This window comes from Antechinus flavipes, chromosome 4 (assembly GCF_016432865.1).
Source record: "Antechinus flavipes isolate AdamAnt ecotype Samford, QLD, Australia chromosome 4, AdamAnt_v2, whole genome shotgun sequence".
NCBI lineage: Eukaryota > Metazoa > Chordata > Mammalia > Dasyuromorphia > Dasyuridae > Antechinus > Antechinus flavipes.
Window position 1 is genome coordinate 410,288,962 of NC_067401.1, and position 25,039 is coordinate 410,314,000.

The 25,039-nt window shown below is 34.5% G+C and overlaps 1 protein-coding gene across 5 annotated transcripts in view; it reads right to left on the bottom strand.

Annotated features, from left to right (window-relative positions):
- The window catches only part of C4H1orf21 (chromosome 4 C1orf21 homolog), a 278,222-nt gene that overhangs the window by 35,213 nt on the left and 217,970 nt on the right, over positions 1-25,039 (bottom strand). For all 5 annotated transcript variants that reach the window (XM_051998791.1, XM_051998789.1, XM_051998790.1 and 2 more), the window contains one exon: positions 2,313-2,389. In XM_051998791.1, the coding sequence (XP_051854751.1) occupies positions 2,313-2,389 (77 nt within the window). The remainder of the gene's footprint in view (positions 1-2,312; positions 2,390-25,039) is intronic.

Genomic DNA, 25,039 nt, shown 5'->3' on the forward strand with positions numbered 1-25,039 from the left:
GTACCTCTCTAGAGGTACAGTTTGATTCCAAGATCTCCTGGCTACAAGTCCACACCTCTTTTTACTTTACTATGGCAACTTAAGGTCATTTTGCAGGGATAGAATGGTAGTAGTATGCTAGGGGATTAATGACTATTCTTCCTCTCCTAATATTACCTTGTATTTTACTTAACTATATATACATATATGTATAAATATCCATATATATGTATGTACAAATATACATATATATGTGTATATATTGCACACCTACTTTGTCAGTCATATATATATATAGAAATAACATGTTATATAATATATAATATATATAATCATTTATTAAATGCCTACTATATGCACCATGATAAGTTCCTAGAGGAAAAAAAAAGAGCAAAAGACAGCACTTTCCCTAAATGAACTCACAATTTAATGGGGAACACAATAAGGAAGCAAAGATACACAAATAAGCCATATCCACTAGAAAAACTGGAATGATAAAGAGAGAGAAGTCAATAGAATTAAGAAAAATTGGGAAAAGACTTTCTGTGGAAGTGTGTTTGAATCTTTTCATTGATATCAAGGATATCAATATGTGAAGGATATAAGGAGTGGGTCACCTGTTGGGAAGGCTGGGGATTTGGACAGCTTATGGAAGAAGAAATGAAAGAGTTGCTATAGCAAAGATAATAGTTAACAAGAGATGAATCCAAGAAATGTCATGTATAAGCAGAGATCTATTGAAAATCAGAGAGCAAAAATTTGTAATGGAATCATTCAGTAGAATTTCATGATTTTCTCCAGAAGTGATCGATATTCCAGAGAAGCTGATGAGAATTACAGATATGTAGTTTTTATGTATATGTATACATGCACGTATAAACATGCAAATACAAATATACAACAAGAGACAGAGACAGATAGAAGATTGGATTGTTGCAAAAGTCTCCTAATTAGTCACTGAATCCCACTACAATCCATCTTCTACATTTCTGCCAAAGCAACATTCCCTAAAGCACAATATTTTGACCATGTGACTCCACTAATGCAATAAATTCTAGTGGCTTCCTATCATTCCTAAGATCAAATAGAAACTTTTTTGGCATTCAAAGCTCTTCCAACATGGCTCCAATTTGCCTTTTCAGCTTTATTATTATACCTTACTCCATGAGTGTTCTGGAACTAGGAAAAAAAAAATAGATGATTGATGAGATGATTTTATCATCTCATTTGAGTTTCATAATATTCCTCGTTATTCTCCTCCCTGAACTTTATGGTTCTATTGGCTTTCATGTTTTTCCTCGTATATGACCTTCCAACTCCCATGTCTGTTCCTTCATATTGGCTCATTCTTACTCATGCCTAAACACAATGTCCTGATCTCAACCTTTTAGAATTCTGGGTTTCCTTCCAGATGTAGCTCAACTATCAACTTCTACATGAGGCATTTCCTGATTTCCTTCCATTCTCTTTTTCTCTCAAACCACCATTTTCTCCTTTGTAGGCACAGGTACATATTATCTCTGCCAGCTAGAATGTTAGCAACTTTGAGGGCACGCACTATTTCCATTAGATCTCCAATGCCCATTTCAGAGTCTGGCACATTCTAAGTGCTTTAAAAATGTGTGATTAATTATACTTTCTTAATGGAACTATTATTGCATAAGATTAGGGATAGAGAATGAACCTGGGATTTTACTAGTATAGGGAACTCCCAGTGAGGAAACTTCCTCTACTAACACAAAATAACATATTCTTTGTAACACATAGTTTTAGAGAGCTTTCTAAGGTACTGAAAGCTGAAGTGACTTGCTCTAAGTCCCACAAGGCTGAGCCTTGAACTCAGGTTTTCCTTGCTTCAAAATCAACTCTCTAGCCATATCACTAACCTGCTTCACTATGATCACATATTAGGAATGATTATGCAATTGAGTTCTGATGGTAAGGAAAAAGATTTCTAACCACAAGTTACCCCAAAGTGCAGGAAATATACTTTGTCTCAGATGGCAGGCTGTCTTCAAGCAGACTGGATGACCATTTGTTGAGTATGGTATATACTTTATGAATAGAAGATGGGGTATTCTTTCTCAGGAATGGGTTGGACTAGGTAGCATGAAGATTACTGAAATTTTGACTATATAAATGTTATTCTCTTTCCCTTTATTAGCGTCCACAGATAAGCCTGGAAAGATGAAATTTGCCTCAAAATATACCCTATCAATTAAGTCCCTATGGATAACTTAACTATGAGTCCCAGAGGCCTGGGAGCACTTTAAATATTTCTACCTAAAATATTATCATAATAATCAAAATAGGGAATTAGAAAAATAACTTACTTTGATCTAGGTTGATGTACCAATCCTGGAACCTCTTTAGCAGGCTTAAGTTTTACATTTGCACTGGCACTTTTTTCCTGTAAAACAAACATATAAAAGAAAGATTAGAAAATAGGCAACTAAATATAAATTCATGATCAGAGGGGGTTAGGATTATATGTAGAGAGAGATAGTTATGAAACAGTGGAAAGGTGTGGGACAATGGATTTAAAGTAAGGAGACTTAGTGGACTTAAATCCAAATCACCTAAGTCCTACTTTAAGTTACTCTGAGCAATCTCATTGGGCCATATCTTTCTCAACTATGATCAGGAAGAGGGGGAAAAAAGGGAAACTGGATTCTTGAAGCACCCAAACTATAAACCATGAGAGCAAATCCTGAGTCTGTGTGATCTTTATATCACATCTTTTGAGGCTTTTGTTTATTTGTAAAATGAAGGGGGCAGACAAGTTGGTTTTTGAGGTCCCCTTCAGCTCAATGATTTATGAACTTCACAATTTTATCATATTACAATAGTCTTAAAAACAGAATACACAGGAGAAATCTGTCAACTCACCTGATAGAATAATTTAAGCTTGGAAAAGAAGAGATATTGCTTATAAAAATTTGACAGTTAATTATTAAGATGATGTTGAGAAAACAAAACAAATATTTAATTCCCAACTCCTAAGAAAGATGAATGAAAATTAACAGGTATGGGGAATGAGTTGAGAAAGAGAGAGCATATAAGATTCTAGGAGAGAAAACCAAGAATGATAGTCAAATTGGTAAAATCTCAATCATTAAAATTGGCTTCCTATTAACTTATATAGAAGTAGTAGCTATGATTACCAAGACAAAAAATGTTCATTGTGTTAGAGGGCACATGTAGATATGACTACCAATTTTAAAAAAATAAAATTGAATTCAAACGAACTCCTTAAATTTATTCCCTGTTTGAGTTCAAAATATATGCTTTATTATAAATAAAAGAGAAAAATGATCCATAAATTTTAAATACCAATGTACTCATTGCATTAATATGTAATCTATAGGCTTATAATACTTGGTTTTTGAAGAACTCAAAAATTTTTTATGTCTTTACCAAAGAATGAATTTTTTATTCTTATTTTTATATAAAGGAATAGATGCCTGAAGAATTGAAAAATTGACTGAAATCAGTATGCTAGAATTATTAACTTATAACTAATCCAACTTTTTCCTCCCATGTCAAAGAGAATGACAATGCACAAAACTCCAAGAACTGTTTTTTTTTTAAAACCTAATCTGTCTTTTCCCTATAACTACTGATTGATGTTATGCTCCACTGTCAATGACATTAAAATATTGCAGCTATAGAAAAAGTACAATCTGGTTGTTGCAATCTATATGATATACAGATACATCATTTGTATGATATTTATGTCTAAAGTAGGGCAATTATGGTTGTGCTTCCTATTAGAAGGGGATAATTATTAAAGTTCCTTAATAATCCACATTATGTCTCAAAAGTCTTAATGTGGTGGAAAAAAATCTTTAAAACAGCACTAATATAGCAGAGAATAAAAGAAAACTTACAAGGAAGCAAAAAAAATGGACAGCTCTGAATACAATGTATAGCATTATATAGGCTTTTTAAAATGGAAACTTGTTGCTTTCTATTTTGAATTTTCTTTTATGTTGTGCTATAGACATAGCAATGGTTCCTCCTCCATTTTGTATTTAAGTTTTAAATAAATAAATAAGAAATTTTTAAAATGCCTAATAATATTTTTGGAATGTCATACATACATATTTCCCTCATTAGACGGTGAGTTCCTTGAGGGAAGAGTTTTTTTTTTTTTTTTTTTTTTAGGAAGTGGGGAGAGGTTCTTTGTATCTCTAGCACATATAAAAAGGCACTTCATAAATACTTCTTAACTGAGTAAAAATGTGTAGACTACAGAGCATGGCTACAGTTAGCAGAAACTGATAAGTTGTTACATTTTTCTTCTTTGTATTAAAAGGCACTTATTCCACAAAGTTTTGGAGATATAAACTGAAGAACAGAGCTAGTTCCCTGCTTTCAAGGACCCACATTAAAAAAAATAGTTTAAAAATAATTTTTATTCCTAACAATGAAATCTATTTTCTTTCTCACCTCCACTGAGGAAGAAAAACAAACCTCTTGAGAGTTATTACATTTTCTTTTTGCAAAAATAGGTGGGATAAAGAGAACAAGAAGGAAGAAACTTCTGTCATGTACATCTATTCGGATGAATGCCAGATCTCTATGTCCTCTCCTTTTTCCACTCTCAAGCTTCCATCTCTCCCTAGAGCTCCCTTCTGCAGGCTTGTTCTCCCCACCTTAATGTTCCCCAGTATCTTAAAAGCTCATCATAGATGAAGTCATCTTCTTTCTTACAACTATCCCTCCTCCTAGCTCTCTTGTATTTCTATGATGGTTAGTCCTCTAAATCATAACCAGTTCATAACCTGTCACTCTATCTTCTTCCTCATTTTACAATCAAATGAATGATCATGTTCTGTTAAATTTATCTTTGAAACATTTCAGATCCATAGTCTACTTCTCTATAAAAATGACCTTTAATTTAGGCCCAAATCACCTCTCTCTTGGACTCCTTATTACTTTGTTACTTTATTCCAGTTTGTCCCTTCCTTCTCCCATCTAATTTTTACAGTTCTGATGGAGTAATCTTCAGAGCAATGCATTAGTATTTAGATATGTTATATCTCACAATACCATTATAACACATTGTTATTATATAATATATGATGTTATATGTTTTATATATGTTACATTATAAATATGGTACATATTGTATGTTATACTAGTAAAGTATAAATTTTTCCATCCTGATATGCAAGGCACTTCAACAGTTAGCTCAAATTTATCTTTACAGCTTTACCCCATATCCTCTTTCCATTTAATCCCCATTTCCATTGTGACTGTTTTAGAAAAGGATCCATATTAATATTTACATCTATACAAACATGTGCATATGTCTATATATGTATATGTATCTATACTTATTTCTTTCTCTATACCTTTATGAATATATCTATCTGTCCATATACTGATATATCTTTCTCATCTCTTACCCAGATTATTGCCACAATCTCCTAGCTTGTCTTTCTACTTTAGATTTCTCCCCTTTCTAAATCATACTGGATATAATTACCAAAGATACAACTATTCCAAAGTACAGGTCTGACCATATCATTCTCCTGGTAAAAATCACCAGTGACTCCTTACTACCTTTCGGATAAAATAAATCTTGCTTGGCATTTAAATAATCCCTTCACTATCTGGTTTTGGCCTGGTTCTCTAGGCTTATTAAATATCAGTCATATTCATGAACAGTATAATCTAGTCACAATGGCTTAGGTTATTCTTCATCTTCCACAATAGACCCCATCCTAGAATGTTCTTTCTTCCCCCCACCTCTAGGAATTATTAAGTCTCTTCAAAACTCAGGACTAGTGCTATGTTCAACATGAGGCTTTTCTTAAACCCCTTTGCAAGTGCCTTCCCATACTGCTTTTGTATTTACCTTTTATACACTTTGTATTAACTAACATATGCACCTATTGTTTCTCCTGATGGGATGTAAGCTCTCTGAGGGAAGAAGCTGCTTCATTTTTTTTTCTTTGTTTTGTTCAGCTTTACAGTCTTTGTATCTCTCCCCCCTCCCTCCCCCACCCCCTGGCCTAGTACAGTGCCTAGCACATAGCAGGAACTTAAATAATACTTAGTGATTGCATCACTCACTTAAGCATTCTTGCTATTTAGATCTGAGATTAATAAGAGTATTTAACGGAAAAATGTGATTTAACAAAACTTCACATATTTTTTCAAAGTCTTTGAACAAAATATGAAACCTACCAGAACTTTAAAAATTGCTGGAATGGGATAAAGATTTCCAGTAGTTAACTGTATACAGTGTAAAGCAATTGTAATTGATTTACCATTTATATGTAATAGTGATATATTTATTTTCAATTTATAAAGCCATATCTTTCAAAGGGAAATGGATTTACTATACTAGACATTTATTAAAAATAGATTGCTGAGATAGAATAAAATCCCCAAACAATATACATTCAATGACACTAGTAGCCTTGAAGTCAAACTTCATTTTCATCACTTACATGCCCTTATGCACCAAGAAATAGAGAAACCCAATAATGTTTTTGTTTTAAAAACAAAAGTCAAGTTTTGCAGGCCGGCTCCGTCCCATTGGCTCCAGGTTGGGGTTATGAGATTGATCTCATCTAATAGAAAGAAGATCTGGATTCACATTTTAAGTGTTACATTTATAAGTTTATGATTTCACTGAATTTCAGATTTTTCATCTGTAAAATGGGACTTACAGTACCTTACAGTACTTCCACCCTAAAATTGTCATGTGGCTCAAATGAGATAAAGTATTTAAAAACATTTTGCAAATCTTATAGCAACCTTACAAATGTCAGTTATTATTATCTGTTGGTAGCTCTGTTTTCTGGAGTGACAAAATATTTATTGATGTGCTAGGCTTTATACTAAAGGATGATAGAGATACAAACAAACAATTTCTGCCCTCAAGGAGCTTACATTCTACTATTCTACCAGAATTAGATAATATCTAAAGGAGTGCTAGAAAATGGAGGAGAGTGGGAAGATGGAGGTATTCACCATTGATGAGTTCTGAAGATGGCTTAAGAAGTTAGGTAAAAGTCCTGGATGGGACAAGATAATTTGAAGGCATCTTTATTAGAAGACCATGGTGGTTTAAAGACTGAGTCTAAGTTTTTGGAATAGTGCTAACGTATGATGAACAGGGCTGTGGGACAACATAGAGTATAATTAAGAGTTGGATGGATACTGCAGAAATTTTAGTATGGAAGTTCTTAATCCTTGATCCATGTTGCCACAAAGGATCTGTGGAATGATTTAAAAGCATCTCTGAACAGAAGTGGGAAAAAATTGCATTTTTATTTCAATAGAATTGGTTCCTTTATAATCCTATACATTTTATTTTATACATTTAAAAATGTTAAAGAAGTAGGTTTCACTTGATTGCCAAAAAGTCTGTTATACACATCTCCACAATCACATTCATACATCCATACCCACACACATACATACACACACTGAACCACTGCATTTTATTTTATAGATGTGGCAAATGAAATCTACATGATTGAAGTGACTTTCCAGGGAAATAAAAAGCAGTTAGAAGCTAAATGATATTTGATGTGTTTATCTATCTATCTATCTATCTATCTATCTATCTATCTATCTATATACATATATGTAGCTATATGAAAATATGTGAAACTATAAGAAGTATATTTTTGAAATATATTTCATATATATGAAAAAATAAATATAAGAAAATGGGAATGATAGTTTCATAGTGGTTTAAGGTTTACAAAGTTCTTTCCAAACAACGAAGGCAGGTAGAATGAGTATTATTATCACCATTTTACATAAAAGTCTCATAAAGTCTCAAAATGAAAAGGGATTCACCCAAAGTGTCAGAGCCAGCAAGTATCAGAGTCAGGAGTTCCAAGTCCTGATTCCAAGTCTGGAGTTCTTGAATTGGTGCTGCCTTTTAAGGAAGATGGATCAATACTCCTGATTTCTCAGATATAAAAATAATCAAAGCCCGTATCAGTCCTAATGTATACCTGATGCCTATTTTGGTGCCTATGAAATAATTTTCAAAATAACACTGAGAGATGCACACAAGACAATACTGTGTTCAAACAGAGATTGTCTAAATGAAAGCTTTCTGGTAGTAAAGATAGTGGGCAAAGGGACCACAGTGAACAGTGAATTTATGTATCCAAAGTATACTATATCCGAGCAAAAAAGATAACATGGTAGAATGGAAAATTTATTGATTCTGGAATTAGACCTAGATTCAAAAGCCACCTCCATCACCTACTACCAGTGTGACGGTGGTACATCCCTCAGTTTGTTCCCTCACCAGTCAAATGAAGGGGTTAGACTAGATGGCATCGGAGTCACTTTCAATACTCCATCTATGATCTCTTTTCCTGATATTAATGTCCTTCTCTTTGGAAAATAAGAGGGTTGGATGAGAAAGTCTCCATCCTGAGATCCTTTCCAGCTATAAGCCTGTGAATGCATCATCTTCACTCTTCCAAAAAATCACATGCTATTCTTTCTCTAAATTCTTTTAACTCTTATCTGAGACACAGACATCCAGAATCATGACCGGTTTTCTGGTGAAACAGAGCAATGACAAATATCAAAGTGAGAAGAAAAAAAGCTGCTTTATCGGACTAACTAGATCTCAGTACCTTCTTCCCCTTTGTAATTTGCAAAACTCAGAGCAGTCATGTGGAATCCAGTCTTCCATATTGACTGGTCAGATCTATAGCTCTCGTCTAATTCAGTTGCCACAAAGTCTGCATCATTTATTCCTCCCACGAGGTTAAGTACTCAAGCCAGCTTCTGAGCCATGAAGAAAAATGGTTTAACTAGAAGAGTAATAGAAACACAAAGGCTGTGGAGATCTTCTGAAAACCCATAATAGGGGAACTCATTTTTCATTTTAGAAATCCAGTGGCCTAGGGAGCTATGTCAAGAGACATAATTAAGTTGGAGAGGCAATAATTCATACTGTGGAGGTGAGGACATTATCCATCTCTCTGTCTAAATGTGCAAAAACACTGGTGAACTGCAGAGTGGAAAGCAAGGAAATAAGCATTTATTAAGCGCCTACTATGTGCCAGTCATTGTGATAAGCACTTTACAAAGATTATCTCACTTAGTTCTCATAATAATCCTGGAATAATATACACTATTATTATTCCATTTTTATAGATGAAGCAGAGATTAAGTGACTTGCCCAATGTTATATAGCTAATAAGTATCTGAGGCCACATTCGAACTCAAATCTTCTCAAGTTCTGGCTCAGAATCTATGTAGTGTACCACTCAGCAGTCTGAAATTGAATATATGCATCTTTTAGAGTACTGGGCTTTCTCTCCCATGATCTTTCCTAGCAATGCATGAAAGCTTGTAAATTATGCTAAGCATAAACCAGCATATGCCTTATTCATCTGCAGCCATTCCATAGAGAACCATATTCCTATACCATTATCAGTGGACTATATAATGTGAAAAGTTTTACTACATGTTTTTGCTGTTCAGTTGTTGCCCAGATCTTTGTAATCCTACTTGGGATTTTTTGGCAAAAATATCGGAATGGTTTGCCATTTTCTTCTTTGCTTGGTTTACAGATGAAACTAAGATAAACAGGGTTAAGTGATTTGCCCAACATCACAGCTAGTAAGTAAGTGCCTAAGGCTGGATTTGAACTTGGGAAGATGAGTCTTCCTGACTTCAGGTACAATGCTCTATATTATGTTACCTAGCTGCCAACTCAGCAACCATAGAGTACATAGGGTAAATATAAAGTAACAAAGGGTAAAACAGTTTAAAGCATTCCCTTGACTTAAGAGTCAAAGAGCAATAAACAAATCCCATCCTCCAACTCACCTCCCAAATATTCTGAATTAAATGAGCTCTGTACATGTAGCATTTTTCTTAAACTAAGTTAAATGCCAGCAGAAGACTCAGACCTGCACTGATCAGAGGTTCTCAAGTTATTCTATGTTTCAACTGGGTCTATTATCACCTCATGGACTTTGAGCATCCTTACCCCAGTGTTGCTGATACAGCCATAAGACCAGATCATTTTCACACGGGGTAATGTTTTGTGCTCTTTGAGAAGCATCTTACAGGTCCTAGATAGTGGATAAGAAACCAGCTTTGGAATTCAGAAAGACAGGTTCAAGTCCAATTTTTAAAACCTACTGATCTGTCAAGGGACTTAATTGCCAGTGCTCCAGGCAACTGTCTAAAGTAATAACTTGCAGGAGGATTACAGATATGTATTGCTAATGGGTAGTTTCTTTACTGGTAATTCCCTTCATCAATAAAATTACATTTTTCAGCCTCATTCTTCCTCTCACAAAACAAAACAAATTGCTTTATGGAAAGAAACTATAGGAGCTTTGGAGCTAGAACACCTAGGCTCAAACAGTCCTCAGAACCATGGCTCCATGCCTATCCTCCTCCTCAGATGTTACAATGCATTTTGTGTGTATTCAATCTGATGCATCCTTTATCTTTTATTCTATAATACAATAGTGTGTGTTTTATATCCCTTTGCTGGACTATAAATTCCATTAAAGGTGATACAGTAGACAGGGCATTGGATATGGAGTGAGGTAGCCTTGATTTCAAATCTAGTTATAGTTTCCCCATATGTAAAATGGAAGCAATAATAATAATAATAATAGTACCTACCTCTCCTAGGGTTGTTGTGGGGAGTGAATGAATTAATATTCCCCAAATGCTGTGCAAACTTTAATGTAATAAATAAAAGATAGACATCATTGCTATTATTATTAAAATTTACATCTATCCATGTAATTGTATTGCTTATAATTTTTAGTGATTAGAATCTAACTAGAATACCTCATACTTCTTTGCCTGGTAAGACTCTTAATAGATACTTCTTGATAAGTACCTACTATTTGTAGAAAATCATACAAGTATAAGGATGAATAATTCAATTAATCATTTAATTAACAGAGTAAGCTAGATAGTAAGGAGTTTTCCTATAACTTTAGCACCATGTATGAATATGCTCTTAATCACTGTGACAGGATCATAGGATGTTGCTAGGCAATGCATGAAAGGCAGATGACATCACATTGGAAATTGCCTAAAAAAAGAGAACACATTAAAATATAAATCCCCAAACATCTCCTCACCACAAATATAAATATTTTAAAATTGCCTGCTGTTTTGAACTACTCATACTACTATATAAATAACAGAAAACTGACTGTAATACCATAATTTATTTTCTTAATTGAAAACCTTTGCAAATACATCAAAAACTGAATATAGTACATTCACTGAATTTGTCACAAACTGATCCTATACACAGACAAAAACTATTTGTGATTTAGTTTTAGCAGAAAAAAAAGTGAATTTAAGCTCTCTAATTTTTTCTTGATGTCAGTTTAAATAGAAGAAGAAAAGAAATAAGAAAGTTATGGTAGCAATATTTAATATTTGAAAGTGAAAGAGAGATTTAGGCTTGTTCTGTTTGGCCTTAGTGGACAGAACTAGAATCAGAGGAAAATATTAACAAATAAACCCATCAAAAATGGGATTGACTCTGGAAGTAGTGATTTCTTCATCACTCGCCAAGACTTAACAAGTCCACTTTAAGAATGTAATTGGTATAGGTTGAATTAGTGGGTCTCTGTTTCCTGTTTCTAGCTACAAAATTCTGTAATTCTGCTCAAAATACGCTATGAAAGAATTTATTGGGATGGTTAATATCAGCTCTCTCAGATACTTTGGGGTTGTTTGTTGGATGAATGCTCATTAGAGATGTTGCAGATAAGATTCTCATTCATATATCAATTGAATTTGATTGCTTTGGAAGGGCTTTATGATTGTGAAAGTTCATTTATGCTTGAATAAAACTACTGATTTTACCTAAGGCCTTCAGACTAAACAACTAAAGTTATCCTTAACAACTGTTGAAGGGGCCTCAAGAAGATAGATGCTATAGAGTAATGCTGACAGAATTGAAGCTATGACCCCAATATCAGTAATAGCACTAGGCCTTGACCTTAAATAAATCCAAGAAAGAAGAATGAAAGATTTATATATGCAAAAATATTTAGAGCAGTTCTGTTGCTCACAGCAAAAATTGAAAACAAAGGAGGTGTCCATCAGTTGGGAAATGGAACAAATGACAGGAGATGAATGAATATAATGGAATTGTTGTGCTGTGAGAAATGTTGAAAGGAACAATTCCAGAGAACTCTTTTCATGTAGATTAAAATGAGCAGAATCAGGAGAACAATGTATAGAGTAAGAAGAATATTTTAAAGGAAAAATAATCTTTGAAAGATTGAAGAACTCTGATTAAAGCAATGATCAATTGTGATTCCAGTGGAGTGAAGATGAAGCAATGACCCACTTCTTGACAGAGAAGTCATGGATTCAAGCTGCAGAATGAAGCATATGTTTTTGACATGGTAAAAGGATTTGTTTTACTGAGTTAGACCTATTTGACTGAATTTTTTTTTTGTTATTTGGGGGAAAGAGAGAGCAAGGGAAATGTTGTCCTGTCAAAGAATATAAGTAAATAAAAGTAATATGTAAAAGGAAAATAGAAAATTAATATCAGGGATACCTCAGATACTTACTATGTGACCTTGGGCAAGTCACCTTGCTTACTTAGCTGGGGGATTAGGAATTTCTTATGTTTGGTGGCATTTAAGCTAAAATTTCTAGATATTCTAAGAAACTGAGAGGAGGCTGTTGGCATAGTGGTGAATTTGAGGGGAAAAAGGAGTTGGAATATCATATATGAATATGGCAAGTAGGCCAGTTTGAAAAAATCTGGAACAAAAATCAGAAGTAGTGCGGTCTAAGGAGACTTACTGTGGAATGAGAGTTAAAAGACCTGAAAATTATCATTGAAATATTTTGATGCTCCTGGTTATGTCATTCACTAGAAGTATAATCTTGAGCAAGATTCTCTTCTGGACCTAAGTTTGTAAATGGAGGTGGGATAGGCTAGGTAGATTTTCCAGGTCCCTTTCTAATATTTGTGTTCTATAATTTTGATGGAAACAAATAAAACAACCAGAAAATAAAGTCAAGAAATAAGACACAGAGAAATTCCCTGGATTTCACAGACTTGAATTTGGAAGGGCCCTCAGGGAGAACACCCAGTTCTTCATTTCATAGATATGGAAACAGATTCAACAAGTTGAGATTATCTTGTCGATGCTCACAAAGATAGGAATAGCCAGATACTCAAATGCAAATTCTGATTCTGAGTTCCCATGCTTTTCCTATACTATGCTTCCTCCATCTTTTTATGATAGCTCTTACTATCTTATAAATAGCTTCTTTGGGTTTTCATTTCCAGGAAGGGCTCATGATTTCTATAAGCAAGCTAAAGTCTGGAACTTTTGTGTGACAGAAAGCAATGATGCTCTTGTTCTTATTCTTAACATACCCTCTTACAAATTTACACTATAGCATCACTTTTCTTCCCAGTGTCAAATTAAATCTCTGCTCTTCAAAGCAATGAAAGAAGTAGTAATGGCACTCTAAGAATGAATGAAAAAGAATTTACTATGTTCCAGACATGGTGTCAAGTGGTGGGGATGCAGATACAAGCAAGCACAATAAGGAGCTTTGTCTACTGGGGCAAAGGTGTCAAACTTTGTCACCACCAAAAGGTACCCCAAACACCCATATGCTGCCCAAATCAGATTAAAACATAACTGGAGAATGTTTAACAAACTAAATGAAAATACAGTACAACACAGATAGTGTTTAATTTGTGGTTTTCAAAGTCAACAAGTAACCTGAAAAGATCCTTTTGAGTTTGACCACTACTGGAGGAAGACAATGTATATAGGAATACTAGAAAGGGAAGAGGACATGATTTGGGAATGGCTGAAAAGGAACTAGAGGGGTGGTCTTGGGATGAAAGGGTAAGGGATCAATATCAAGTAGGGAGGCCAAAAGTAAAGGATGGCTTCTGCTTATCTCTAGAGAACTTAAGTTCCTAGAAAAGGAAAGGTCATAATTTATGATACTAATAATAACTATTAACTAAGAATTAATGATAATAACAACAACATTAACAGTCTTTATACAGCACATTAAGGTTTGCAAAGCACTTTACAAATATTATCTCACTCGATATTCGCAGTAACCCTGAGAGGTAAGTGCTATTATTATTTCAGTTTTACAGATGAGGAAACTGAAGCAGACAGAAGTTGTCACTTGCCTAACACATCTCACATTTAATAAATGTCCTTAGGCTGGATTCGAACTTAGGTTTTTCCAGTTTCAGATTTAGTATTCAATCAACTGTGCCATGTAAGCTTTCCCCTAATTTATTAGACCTTAACCAAATGGCAAAAAAGTGAGTACCAGCCAAAGAAAAGAAGCAAATAGGTTTTTCATTCCAGAGGGACAGCAGGTCAGAATTTACTTATGTCATTTTACTTTAGCTCTTATAAATAGTGAAAAGTTATTTGTAATTCTTTTCTGTCCTCACCAATTCCTAATTCCACAATACACTCCCTTCCCCCCCATGCCTATGCTTTTTAACAAACTCTTCCTACCAGGAGTCAAAGAAAATGAGCTAAAAAGTCAGTATTTTAACAGTGCCCTCGGGCTTTCTAATGAAGAGAAGTGTCAGATATACCATGGTATGATTATTCTACAATGTGGAGTCAGGCATTAAATTTCTATACAGAGTCATGACAGTCAACAGTCAAGTCTAGTATACTTTCATTATTGATGTGCTTTTAGCCCCAGGCTGCCAGAAAATATGACTTGTAGTTACAGTCCAAATTTTAAAGAATTCCTCAAAAGTCAAGTATCATACATGAACAATAAAGACTGTGATTCTCTTCTTTATAGGAATAGTATACTGCCTGGAATATCATTATTTCATGCTTTGAAAAGGAGACATATTTTTATAACTTAAAGGTTATTCTATCCAAAATTTTTTTATTTATATATCTTCATAACATGCTATTTCCTAGAACTGATAACATTATTAAGTACAAACTCAAGAATCTCAGTGTCCCTCCACTACTTTATGCTCAATTTTGGTATTGTATATGTAAAAGTGAGGTGATTGAGTAAACCAAACAGGCTCAGAATAATTTGGGGTGGACAGAAAGACTGTCCTGTGTGCCACAGGAAGACTTATGAACTTTTGAGAAACTGGAAAATTCTGGACTTTCCACGGGCACCTTAGCACTGTCTCTGGAACAATATTGGTTAATGATAATATTTATATTGGAAACTGAGTACAAATTAGACACAATAAAAGAAGTTTTATTACTCTACAAGAAATTCAAAAGAAAGCTACATCATAATTAAAGAGAACTTTATGAAAACTTCTAGCAACTTAAAGCTATGAATTCATCCCTTTGCCACATGAGCTCTTTAAGTTTGAGTCTATTTTCTCCCAGAATAAGGGTTATTAATCCATACCTTATGAACTTCTTAAAACAATTTTTTATAGTTCCATTTTAGAATAATTGGTTTCTGTTAATCCTGTTAATACTATGTTTTTTAAGTTCTGCAGTTCAGAAAAGGGGGTCTGTATTGTGAGCTGACTGTCAAAGTGGTCCATTTACACAAAAAAACCCTGCCCTAGATTCTGTATGTATTTGTGGAAAGTATGCTCCCAGTTTTCAGAGACAGTTTATGCTGATTGTTTTCACAATGCAACTTTAGCAAATATCTTTTTTTTTTTTTAAACTAAAAGCTAATTAAGGATGTCTGGTTAATAAATATCAATGGTCAGTCAATTTGGGAGCATGCTGATGGGGGCTCATCGTTTTAGAACCTCCATTTTCCACCCAATCTCTAAAACTGTAAGGTGAGAAACCTACTTATAATCTAACTGCCAGTATGAGAAGGGAATTAGGATAATTGACGTGTGTGTACCATATGTTACCATTAGATAGTAACTGATTCTACTTTATATATGTTGAATTACCTTTTGTTTTGTAGGATCATTGATTTAGAGCTGAAAGGGGTGAAATGTCATTGAATCCAATACCTTATTTTATGGGTAAGGAAACTGAGGTCTAGAAGAGTTTTATTTCTAGAAAAATCTGAGGCAGTATGAAGTCCAGTCCTCCACCAGTCCCTTTATAAGACTGATACCCTCACAAAGAGTATAAAGTTAGAAGCTAATTTTCTTTCTTTCTTTTTTTAAATTAAAGCTTTTTATTTTCAAAGCATGTATTATGGATAATTTCTCAACACTGTACCTTGCATAGCCTTATGTTCCAAATTTTCCCCTCCCTTCCCTCATCCCTTCCCCTAGATGGCAAGCAATCTGATATATGTTATACATGTTAAAATATATGTTAAATCCAATAAATATGTAAACATTTATACAATTATCTTGCTGCATAAGAAAAATCAGATCAAAAAGGAAAGAAAATGAGTAAGAAAACAAAATGCAAGTGAACAACAGTTGTGATCCACATTCAGTTCCCACAGTCCTCTCTCTGGGTGTAGATGGCTCTCTTCATCACAAGATCAAAGAAACTAGCCTCAATCATCTCATTGTTGGAAAGAGTCACGTCCATCAGAATTGATCGTCGTATAATATTGTTATTGCCATGTATAACAATCTCCTGGCTCTGCTCATTTCATTTAGCAACAATTCATGTCTCTCCAGACCTCTCTGAAATCATCCTGTTGGTCATTTCTTATAAAACAATACTATTCTATGACATTCATATGCCATAACTTATTCAGCCATTCTCCAATTGATGGGCATCAACTCAATTTCCAGTTTCTTGCCACTACAAAAAGGACTGCCACAAACATTTTTGTACATGTGCATCCCTTTCCCTCTAAGATCTCTTTTTAACTACACCCAGCAAAAGAACTCTGGGAAATGAGGAAAAATTGGAACAAAAGGATTTGCAATTGTCAATGCTGAAAAATTACCAATGCATATATCTTGTAAATAAAAAGCTATAAAAAAAGAAATAGTGTGGGCAGTGAAATAGATTAAATACACACAACAAAATAATAAATAACTATATAATTAATGTAATATAATTTTCAATATCATTTTTTAAATTATCATATATTTTTGAATTCTTTTAACTAGGAAACTTTACAAAGGAAATCTAGTTATGATTTAATAAACTCATCAAGGAGCATGTTTTTCATCAAAGGTCATGGTGGTGATAGTGGAGGCACAAAATTTTCAGAGACCTCTTCCTCAATTTTCTAGCTACAAGAAAGGAAAGTAAACTTTTATGAGCCAGTATTTTCTCCCTTCTTTTTTTACTTTGCCCATTTTATGTCTATAGTAAAGAACAAAACATAGGATGGACCTAGGTGGATACAGATAATAAAAGAGTAGGCTCAACTTTAGGAGCAAAATGTTACTTCAGAAAAATCTAACTTAGAATATTAGCATGACAGCAGACTTTTTCTGTATGGCAAGAAGATATCCTGAAAGATGTCTTCTCAACGAAAATCCATATTCCTAAACAAATAGAATTGTCACTCCACTTTTTAAAACCTCATTTCAGCAGGGCACAAATTGAATGTTAATAACTGTTATGCAACAGCCATCATCTGGAAGAAAAGATGTCAAGACAAAAAAATTGCTGTTTTGTTTAAACTGGTATATAATGTATAATATATAAACTGATATAAACTGTATAAAATGGCATAAAGCCATTATTACTATTAGTCGTTTTAAACTGTAAACTTGAGTGGATAGGGACAATCACCTGCTTAATTTCTTTATTTTTCATTATATGGGAGTGAATGTTTAAGTGGTTTTTTTTTTTTTTTTTTCTGTTTTTTGACACAGATGCTGAGCTTGGTTCCTTGTCTCCAAAAATACTGTGTTTCCTGTAAATTGTTAACATCCTCATGGCCCCTGCCATGCATCATATTCCTGTTATATCTGGTTATATCTTTAAAAATTGATTTTTTTCCCTTCTACAAAAGGTCACACTTATGTGATCAAAGAGTCTCACGACCTGAGTTAGAAGGGACATCTGAGGTCAGAGAGTCTGGTACTTTCAGTATCCTACTTTTGCAGCAGAACATTTGTGCCACGGCTATAAATTACCATTTCATTCTTTCACTGCTTAAACAAAAGAACATTTTCTCCTTCATAAAAACAAAAAATAGTGATGCAAGTAATAGAACTAAATCAATCTCTGTACAAGAGTTCTAACCTGGCACTAGCAGGGTCTATTCTTTTTAAAACTTTCATTCAACAGAAGACAAAATGAGAAAGTGAAGGAAAGTTGTAGCAGAAATTTTTGCTTTTAAATTCCAATTAGTGTTGCATCACTTTCTGTATCAGCCAACCAACTCAAAGCTTAATGAGATCCTATTTAATTAAACTGAGGTCAGTGGAAGACAAAGCATATAGCATGAAATATTCCAGCAACCCTGTAATGAGGAGCAAAAAATAAAAATACTCATCGTCCCTTATCCAATTCATTACACAGCTCAGAGGTATATATACTCAGAGATTGAGTCAGAGTGGAGTTGGGGGTCAATACTGACAGATGAACTGTGTGACCACTGGGCATATGGCTGATTGCTAAGGAAAGACTTAAGTAGGGGAAACATAATGCAAGACTGGAACTATGTCCTTACAGAGTAGTGTTGGCAAATAGGAAAATAAGTACCTTCATTTTCACAAGATTAAAATCAGATTCATTCTTGTAATTTCAAAGGCAAGAGAGAGTTCAACGTACCTCATTTTCCGTGTGTGTGTGTGTGTGTGTTCACTCATTTCAGTCATGTCTGACTCTTCATGACCCCATTTGGGGTTTTCTTGGCAAAAATACTGGAGTGGTTTCCCATTTCCTTCTCCAGCTAATTTTACCGAGAAGAAACTGGGGCAAGCAGACTTGCCCATCACCATTACACAGCTAGGAAGTGTCTGCTGCCTGGTTTCAACTCAGATCCTTCTTCCACAAGACCCAGGCTCTATTGACTGCAGCACCTAACTGCCATTGCACCCTACCTATGATGAAATAATTTTACAACAAGTCTGAGGGGCAACAGGATGTAGTGGACAGGTGCTGAATACAGAGTCAGAGAACCTGCTGAAATATCATTTACTATCTGTGATCCTAGACACATTACTTAACCAAAACCCCATTCCTTTTCCTTCCCCTCTATTTTTTCCTCTCCCTGTCCTCAAATTTTCTGTATATAAAATGACAATAATAACATCTTTAATAGCTATCTAAGGAAGTAGTTATGAAATTCCAATGACAATGACAATATATGTTAATCATTTTGTAAACTTTAGAGGGCTAAGCAAATTCCAGTTATTATTGTTATATATGTGATGTGTGGGGTGTGTGTGTGTGTGTGTGTGTGTGTGTGTGTGTAATGTGTTATATTATTATTAGCAGTGGTAACAAAGTGTAGAGGAAGGAGCAATGTAGTTGGAGTCAGGAGACCTAAGTTTCTTCAGTTTTCTTCCCTCTAAAATGAGGTTGCTGGATTAGATTTCCTTTAAGTTTTCTACTGGCTCTGAATCTATAATATCTATTATAAATCTCTGATGTAAGGATATCAAATGTTACTACATCATTTGTGATGCATTAACATTAGACCTTATATGATGTTTAATAAATAATGATTAAGTCTTAAAGACTTTTCTTGTTTGACTCTAAATCCATTAACTGCTCTTTTAAAATTTAAAAGCCAGTCTTAAACAGCAAACAAATTCACACAGAGGTATTAAAATATTTGCTTGTACTGAACAAGCCAGCAGGCTGTCTCAGTGGCAAGCTGGTACATCACTGCAGCTCATTCACCATAGTGATATATAACTTTGGTTAGACTGACAAAAATATAGAACTGAGTAGGAGGTGTTTACATGTGTTGTAATTTAACAATGTGCAATTTAATAGAATCTAATGTGTTTGTGACATTTCCGAGCACAGAGCAGTCTGAGGTCATCAGGAGGAATTATGAACTCTTCCATCGAGCTCCATTTTTATGATGGGAGCAGCGCAGTACTTGACAGAAAACTTAAGGAGTGAAATGAAACATCTGGAGAGAATCAGGCTAGTACAGTACACTTCTAGAGAAATGCATAAGGCTGAAGTTAGAGCCATTCCAACCAGCTGTTACAGTATGAGAGGCAATCAGATCAGGCTCAACACTATTGTCTTCATCTTGACCCAAACATAAGTCAAGATTACATGAAAAATGGATGGGTTTATAAACCTCATCTTCACAACCATGATCTTCCTGCTCCTTTAAGAGGAAAATGTTTTAGTTTTATGCCCTTTGGATATCAGGAATCTTTCCATATGCCCTATTTGTCATGAAAGGAAACAAAAATCTAGAGTTTATCATAATCATGTAGTAAGTGGCAAAAATGGAGTCAGAATTCAGATTTTCTTTCTCTAAGGCCAGCCTTCTTTTTCTTTACAAGACTATAAAGCTAGCTGGCTAATATTTATGGAGAGCTTTAAGGTTTACAGTATTATACATTTTAAAATTTTCATTTGATTCTTGTAACAATGCTGGGAGATAGGTACCATTATACTACTTATTTTGTAGATGAAGAAACTGAGGCTTTCCTGAGAAAAGTTAAGTGATTTGCCCTTTGTCACACAAATAATAAGTCTCTACGACAAGATGAGAACCACCCCATGTAGATTTATATATAGAGAGAGTATTCAATAAATCTATGGACTTGTAATTTAATTGGGAGAGATCACTTTATCAAAGAAATTTCGTGTCTTTTTTTTTTTTTTTTTTTGTAACTAATAGACTTAGAGGGTTGCCTAATCCTTTTCCAAAGTCATATATCTAAGCTATAAGAGAGGTAAGACTTGAACCTAGAAGTCTTCTTGGCTTAGAGGTCAGTTCTCTGTTCACTGAGCCAGGTACACTCTTTCTTATATGCATATTCACATAGGAATAAAGAAATTAAGATAATTTTGCTACCAAATTTTTCATTTCTTTTTGATAAGCTTCACATGCTCCCTTGAGATATGGGAACCCTAGGTTGGGAACCCTCAGATTAGGTGGAGTGATAGAGGTTACTGATTCATCCTGTAATCGATGACTAACAGATCCATGGAAAATGTCAATACTATCCAATCATATGGATCATACTCCCAAAGCATCCTTGGAAAGAAGCATGCTTATGAAATCCTGAACAGAACTAAATAGAATGCTTTGTACAATTCAGACAACACCACTGGATACTTTTTATAAGTGTTAGAACTTGAGACTTTTTCTGTATTCTACTTCTTTGCAATGCAAAAAGGGAATTACTCCCACTCTGGTGCTAAAATGTATATTTTGCACACATATGCACAAATCTAGAATAGTGTTTCCTAGATTCCTTTGGCCATAAGAAATTTTTGGGTTTGGAATATATGGATAGTGGTCCAAGAAATCTAGAAAATTAGTACAGTCCTGTGGAATACATTCTAGAGTTGGAATCAGAAAAGCTGGCTTTAAAAACGGCCTTGCCATTTATTACATAGGTAACCTTGGCTAATCATCTAACATCAATGGGAATCAGTTTCATCATCTGTAAGTGAGGACTAGATGGTGTGACATAGTTAGTCCTGGATTTGGAGTGAGGAATTGTTGGGTTCAGGTTGTTCCTCTACTATTTATTATCTGTATTTCCAAGGGCAAGTCCCTTAACTTCTTCCAGGAACCGTTTTCAACTATAGAATAAAAGAATAAAACCTATATTTTTTTCATATCTAAGTCTATCATCAAATATTCTTAGGAAAGAAGAGAGAAAAGGAATAAAACAAACAACCTTTATGGGAGCAAAGCAGAGGAAATTAAACTTATTTTCATGTCATAAAATATAGATAACAAATATGTGATACATCTTGGAGACCTAAGGGGTGGAGGGGAAAGGGAGCTTTTAATAAAACATGGATTATTCTAACTAATACTATGCTAAAGCTATCAAGTTAAGGAAATGATGGTTCTGGAAGGCAAAAATAACTTTAGATCTGGGGGCTGCTGTAGAAGTAGACAAGGCCTCCTGTTGCTTGATCCTGCTCTATTTAGAAAAACTAAGAAAGTATAGTGTATCATATGTAAAATCTTAAATTTAATCTGAAAGAGAATGCTTTAACAATATCTCTTTTACTATCAATTGTGAAATAATATTCTGTAAGTCTCTCTCTAATCAGTCCATGAAGGACTTCTGTCTTGAAAAAACTAGGGCAGTAAATGGGCAAGGACAAGGGCAAAGGACCCTTGAGTGAAGCACTTTTACTGAATTAAAGGTAATGCTTCGCCCAAGAATTGTAGTCACTTGAAGGAAGTGGTCACAGAGACATTTGAATGATTGCAGGAAAATGATTCTCCAAGATTAAGTGACTATTTTTCTGGGTTGATGAAGCTGTATAATTATATTTTTAGCATAATGTGAAATTTCCTTGTTCAAGAATTCTATAAAATGTTGCTTTGAAATGTCTTGTCTCACTCAGCAAGATGTCCAAGGGCATAAGAGGGATGTCAATTTGGCTGTTTCTTCTTCAAGCAGAGCAATACTTGAATTTAGAATAATGGTAAATTAATAAGAATTGCTTTTAGCAGGCTCGTGTCCACAATGCAGAACACAATTTTTTTTCTTCCATAATACCTTGTCCAATGAGGAATGAAGGAAGAGGTGTATAAGTCTCTCCAATAGAGAACTAAGTCACTGAGACATGTGGACAAAGGAAGAACACACAAGGAAGAAATAGACAAGGAGCCTGATCTTCTGAAGAGGAAGTTGGTTCCAATCTGACCACCTGAGAAAGTTATTATCTGTATTTCCAAGGGCAAGTCCCTTAACTTCTTTTCCAGGGACTGTTTCCTCATCTATAGAATGAAGGGGTTTTATGACATCTACATTCTATTCCACACCTAAATCTATTATCAAATACTCTTAGGAAAGAAGAGAGAAATGGAGTAAAACATACAATTTTTATGGGAGCAAAACAGAGGAAATTAAACTTATTTTCATATAACAAAATATTATAGATAATAAATGTTTCATACCACTGGCTGAATTGAACAATAACTCTAGATAAATAATAGTAAATAACTTGAGTCATTTCCTGAGCAACAGATTATTAATCATAAATTAGCTCTACATTGGATCGCAAAACAAAAGACTTCCTTTAGGATTTTATGAGCGATACTTGGATAGAGGCAAGGAAAGGATGATTTATATATGTATATATGTATACACACACACACACACACACACACACACACACACACACACTCTTTTCTTCCTCATGCTCCTTTTGGAATTCTCCTTGATGATGTACATGCATATGATGTATATGTATATATCTGTGTACACACACACACACACATACACACACACACACACACACACACACGAGTTTAACATTTTTGGAGGGGACAGGCTGGGACTCAGGCTGAGCTGTACAATACATATTTCCCCTTAGGTAATGTTAAAGCTATGTCTGCTTAATCAAGTCCTGAGATAAATATCCAGTCTCTATCACATTACTCCTAAGTGACACTGGGGTGTTGGCGTGGGAAGAGTCAGAATTTTAACAAAACATAATTACATGCTTAATATTTCAGAAATAAAAATAAAGTTAGCCATTTTCTCAAAGAACATCATTCATACCACACAGAAGCACCAAGGTTGCTCAGAACACAATTTGGGAAATGCTATTCTACAACAGTGTGCACAGTGCAAGGGAACAAGTCAGACCATTATAAGCACATGTTTAGAGTACTACATGAAAAGAGCAAGAGGAGAGACTGGGCAGAGCAGGAGAAAAGAGCTAAAGAACATTAATAAAACCTTAAACAATACACAAGAGGAAGCCCAAAAAAGTTCACAAGGGATACATAAGGGGTAATTTTGTTACTCCCTTGTTAAATTTAACACAACACCTTTTAAAAATGTAGCAGATGTTCATGATTTCAAAATAAAATCTTTTAAAAAATTCTTTGTATATTTAATTGCAATGCTTATGTTTATTGATGACTTCTGACTTTATAATTTTAAAAAGGGGAAAAAAATGAAGTCAGAAGGTACAAGTTCCAGCCTTGACCTTCTGTTTGATGGTGGGTAAATCTATTGTCCTTTCAGAGACTGTTCTATGACCCATAAAACGGAGATGGAGATACTTGAACTACCTAACTCATAGGCCTGCCAAGAAGGAACAACTTTATAGGAGCTATTACCCGAAGAGAAAAAAGCTGCTCAGATAGAGCCATACCTAATGAGCCATTCTCCACCTCAATTTCTGCCTTTACTATATATTTGTGGATAGGCTCAAAGTCTATATTCAAAAGTCTATAGGGGTTCTTTTATGTTTTCCTTTCCCAAAAAAAACCTTCACAACTGAAAACAATGACAAGATATAGATTAAAAGCAAGAGGTCCAAGAGAGAAATGCTGAGGAACAGATCTGCACCAGAGCTCAGAAACAGCTGCATAATGATACTGGGATATTGATTCATGTCAGGGATAGGATCAAATATATGACCTTATGACTGGATGTGGAAATACATACCACTGGGGTTGTCACGAAAACTAAAATTAAGCATCATTTGCTTCCTTCTCATATTTAAATAGGGTACACACTTTGAACTATATAGGTGGTGTCCTATGCTTTTATTGAACATTATGATGAATAAAATGCCATTTATTATTTGGAAAAGTCACTTCAACTCTATGGGACTCAATTTCTAAACCTGTAAAATAATGAAACTGGACCAGATAATATCTCGTTTAAGAAGCTAATGTGGTATAGTAAAAAGGGTGCTGGATTAGCATTAGAGGAAATTGGCTTAACTCCTAGCTCTCCTGGAATTTGGGTATTTGGTAAGTCATAATCCTTTGGGGCCTCAGTTCCTTTACCTGGAAAATCAAGTGGTTGGACTAGATGACTTTTAAGGTTTCTTCTTCTTCTAAATCTATAATCCTATTATAATAAAATAAACTCAGAGGCTTGGGGCAGCTAGGTGGCACAGTAGATAGAGCACCAGTTTTGAAGCCAGGAGGATCTGAGTTTAAATCTGACCTCAGACACTTAACACTTCGTTGCTGTGTGACTCTGGGCAAGTCACTTAACCCTAATTGCCTCAGGGGAAAAAAGCCAAAAAAA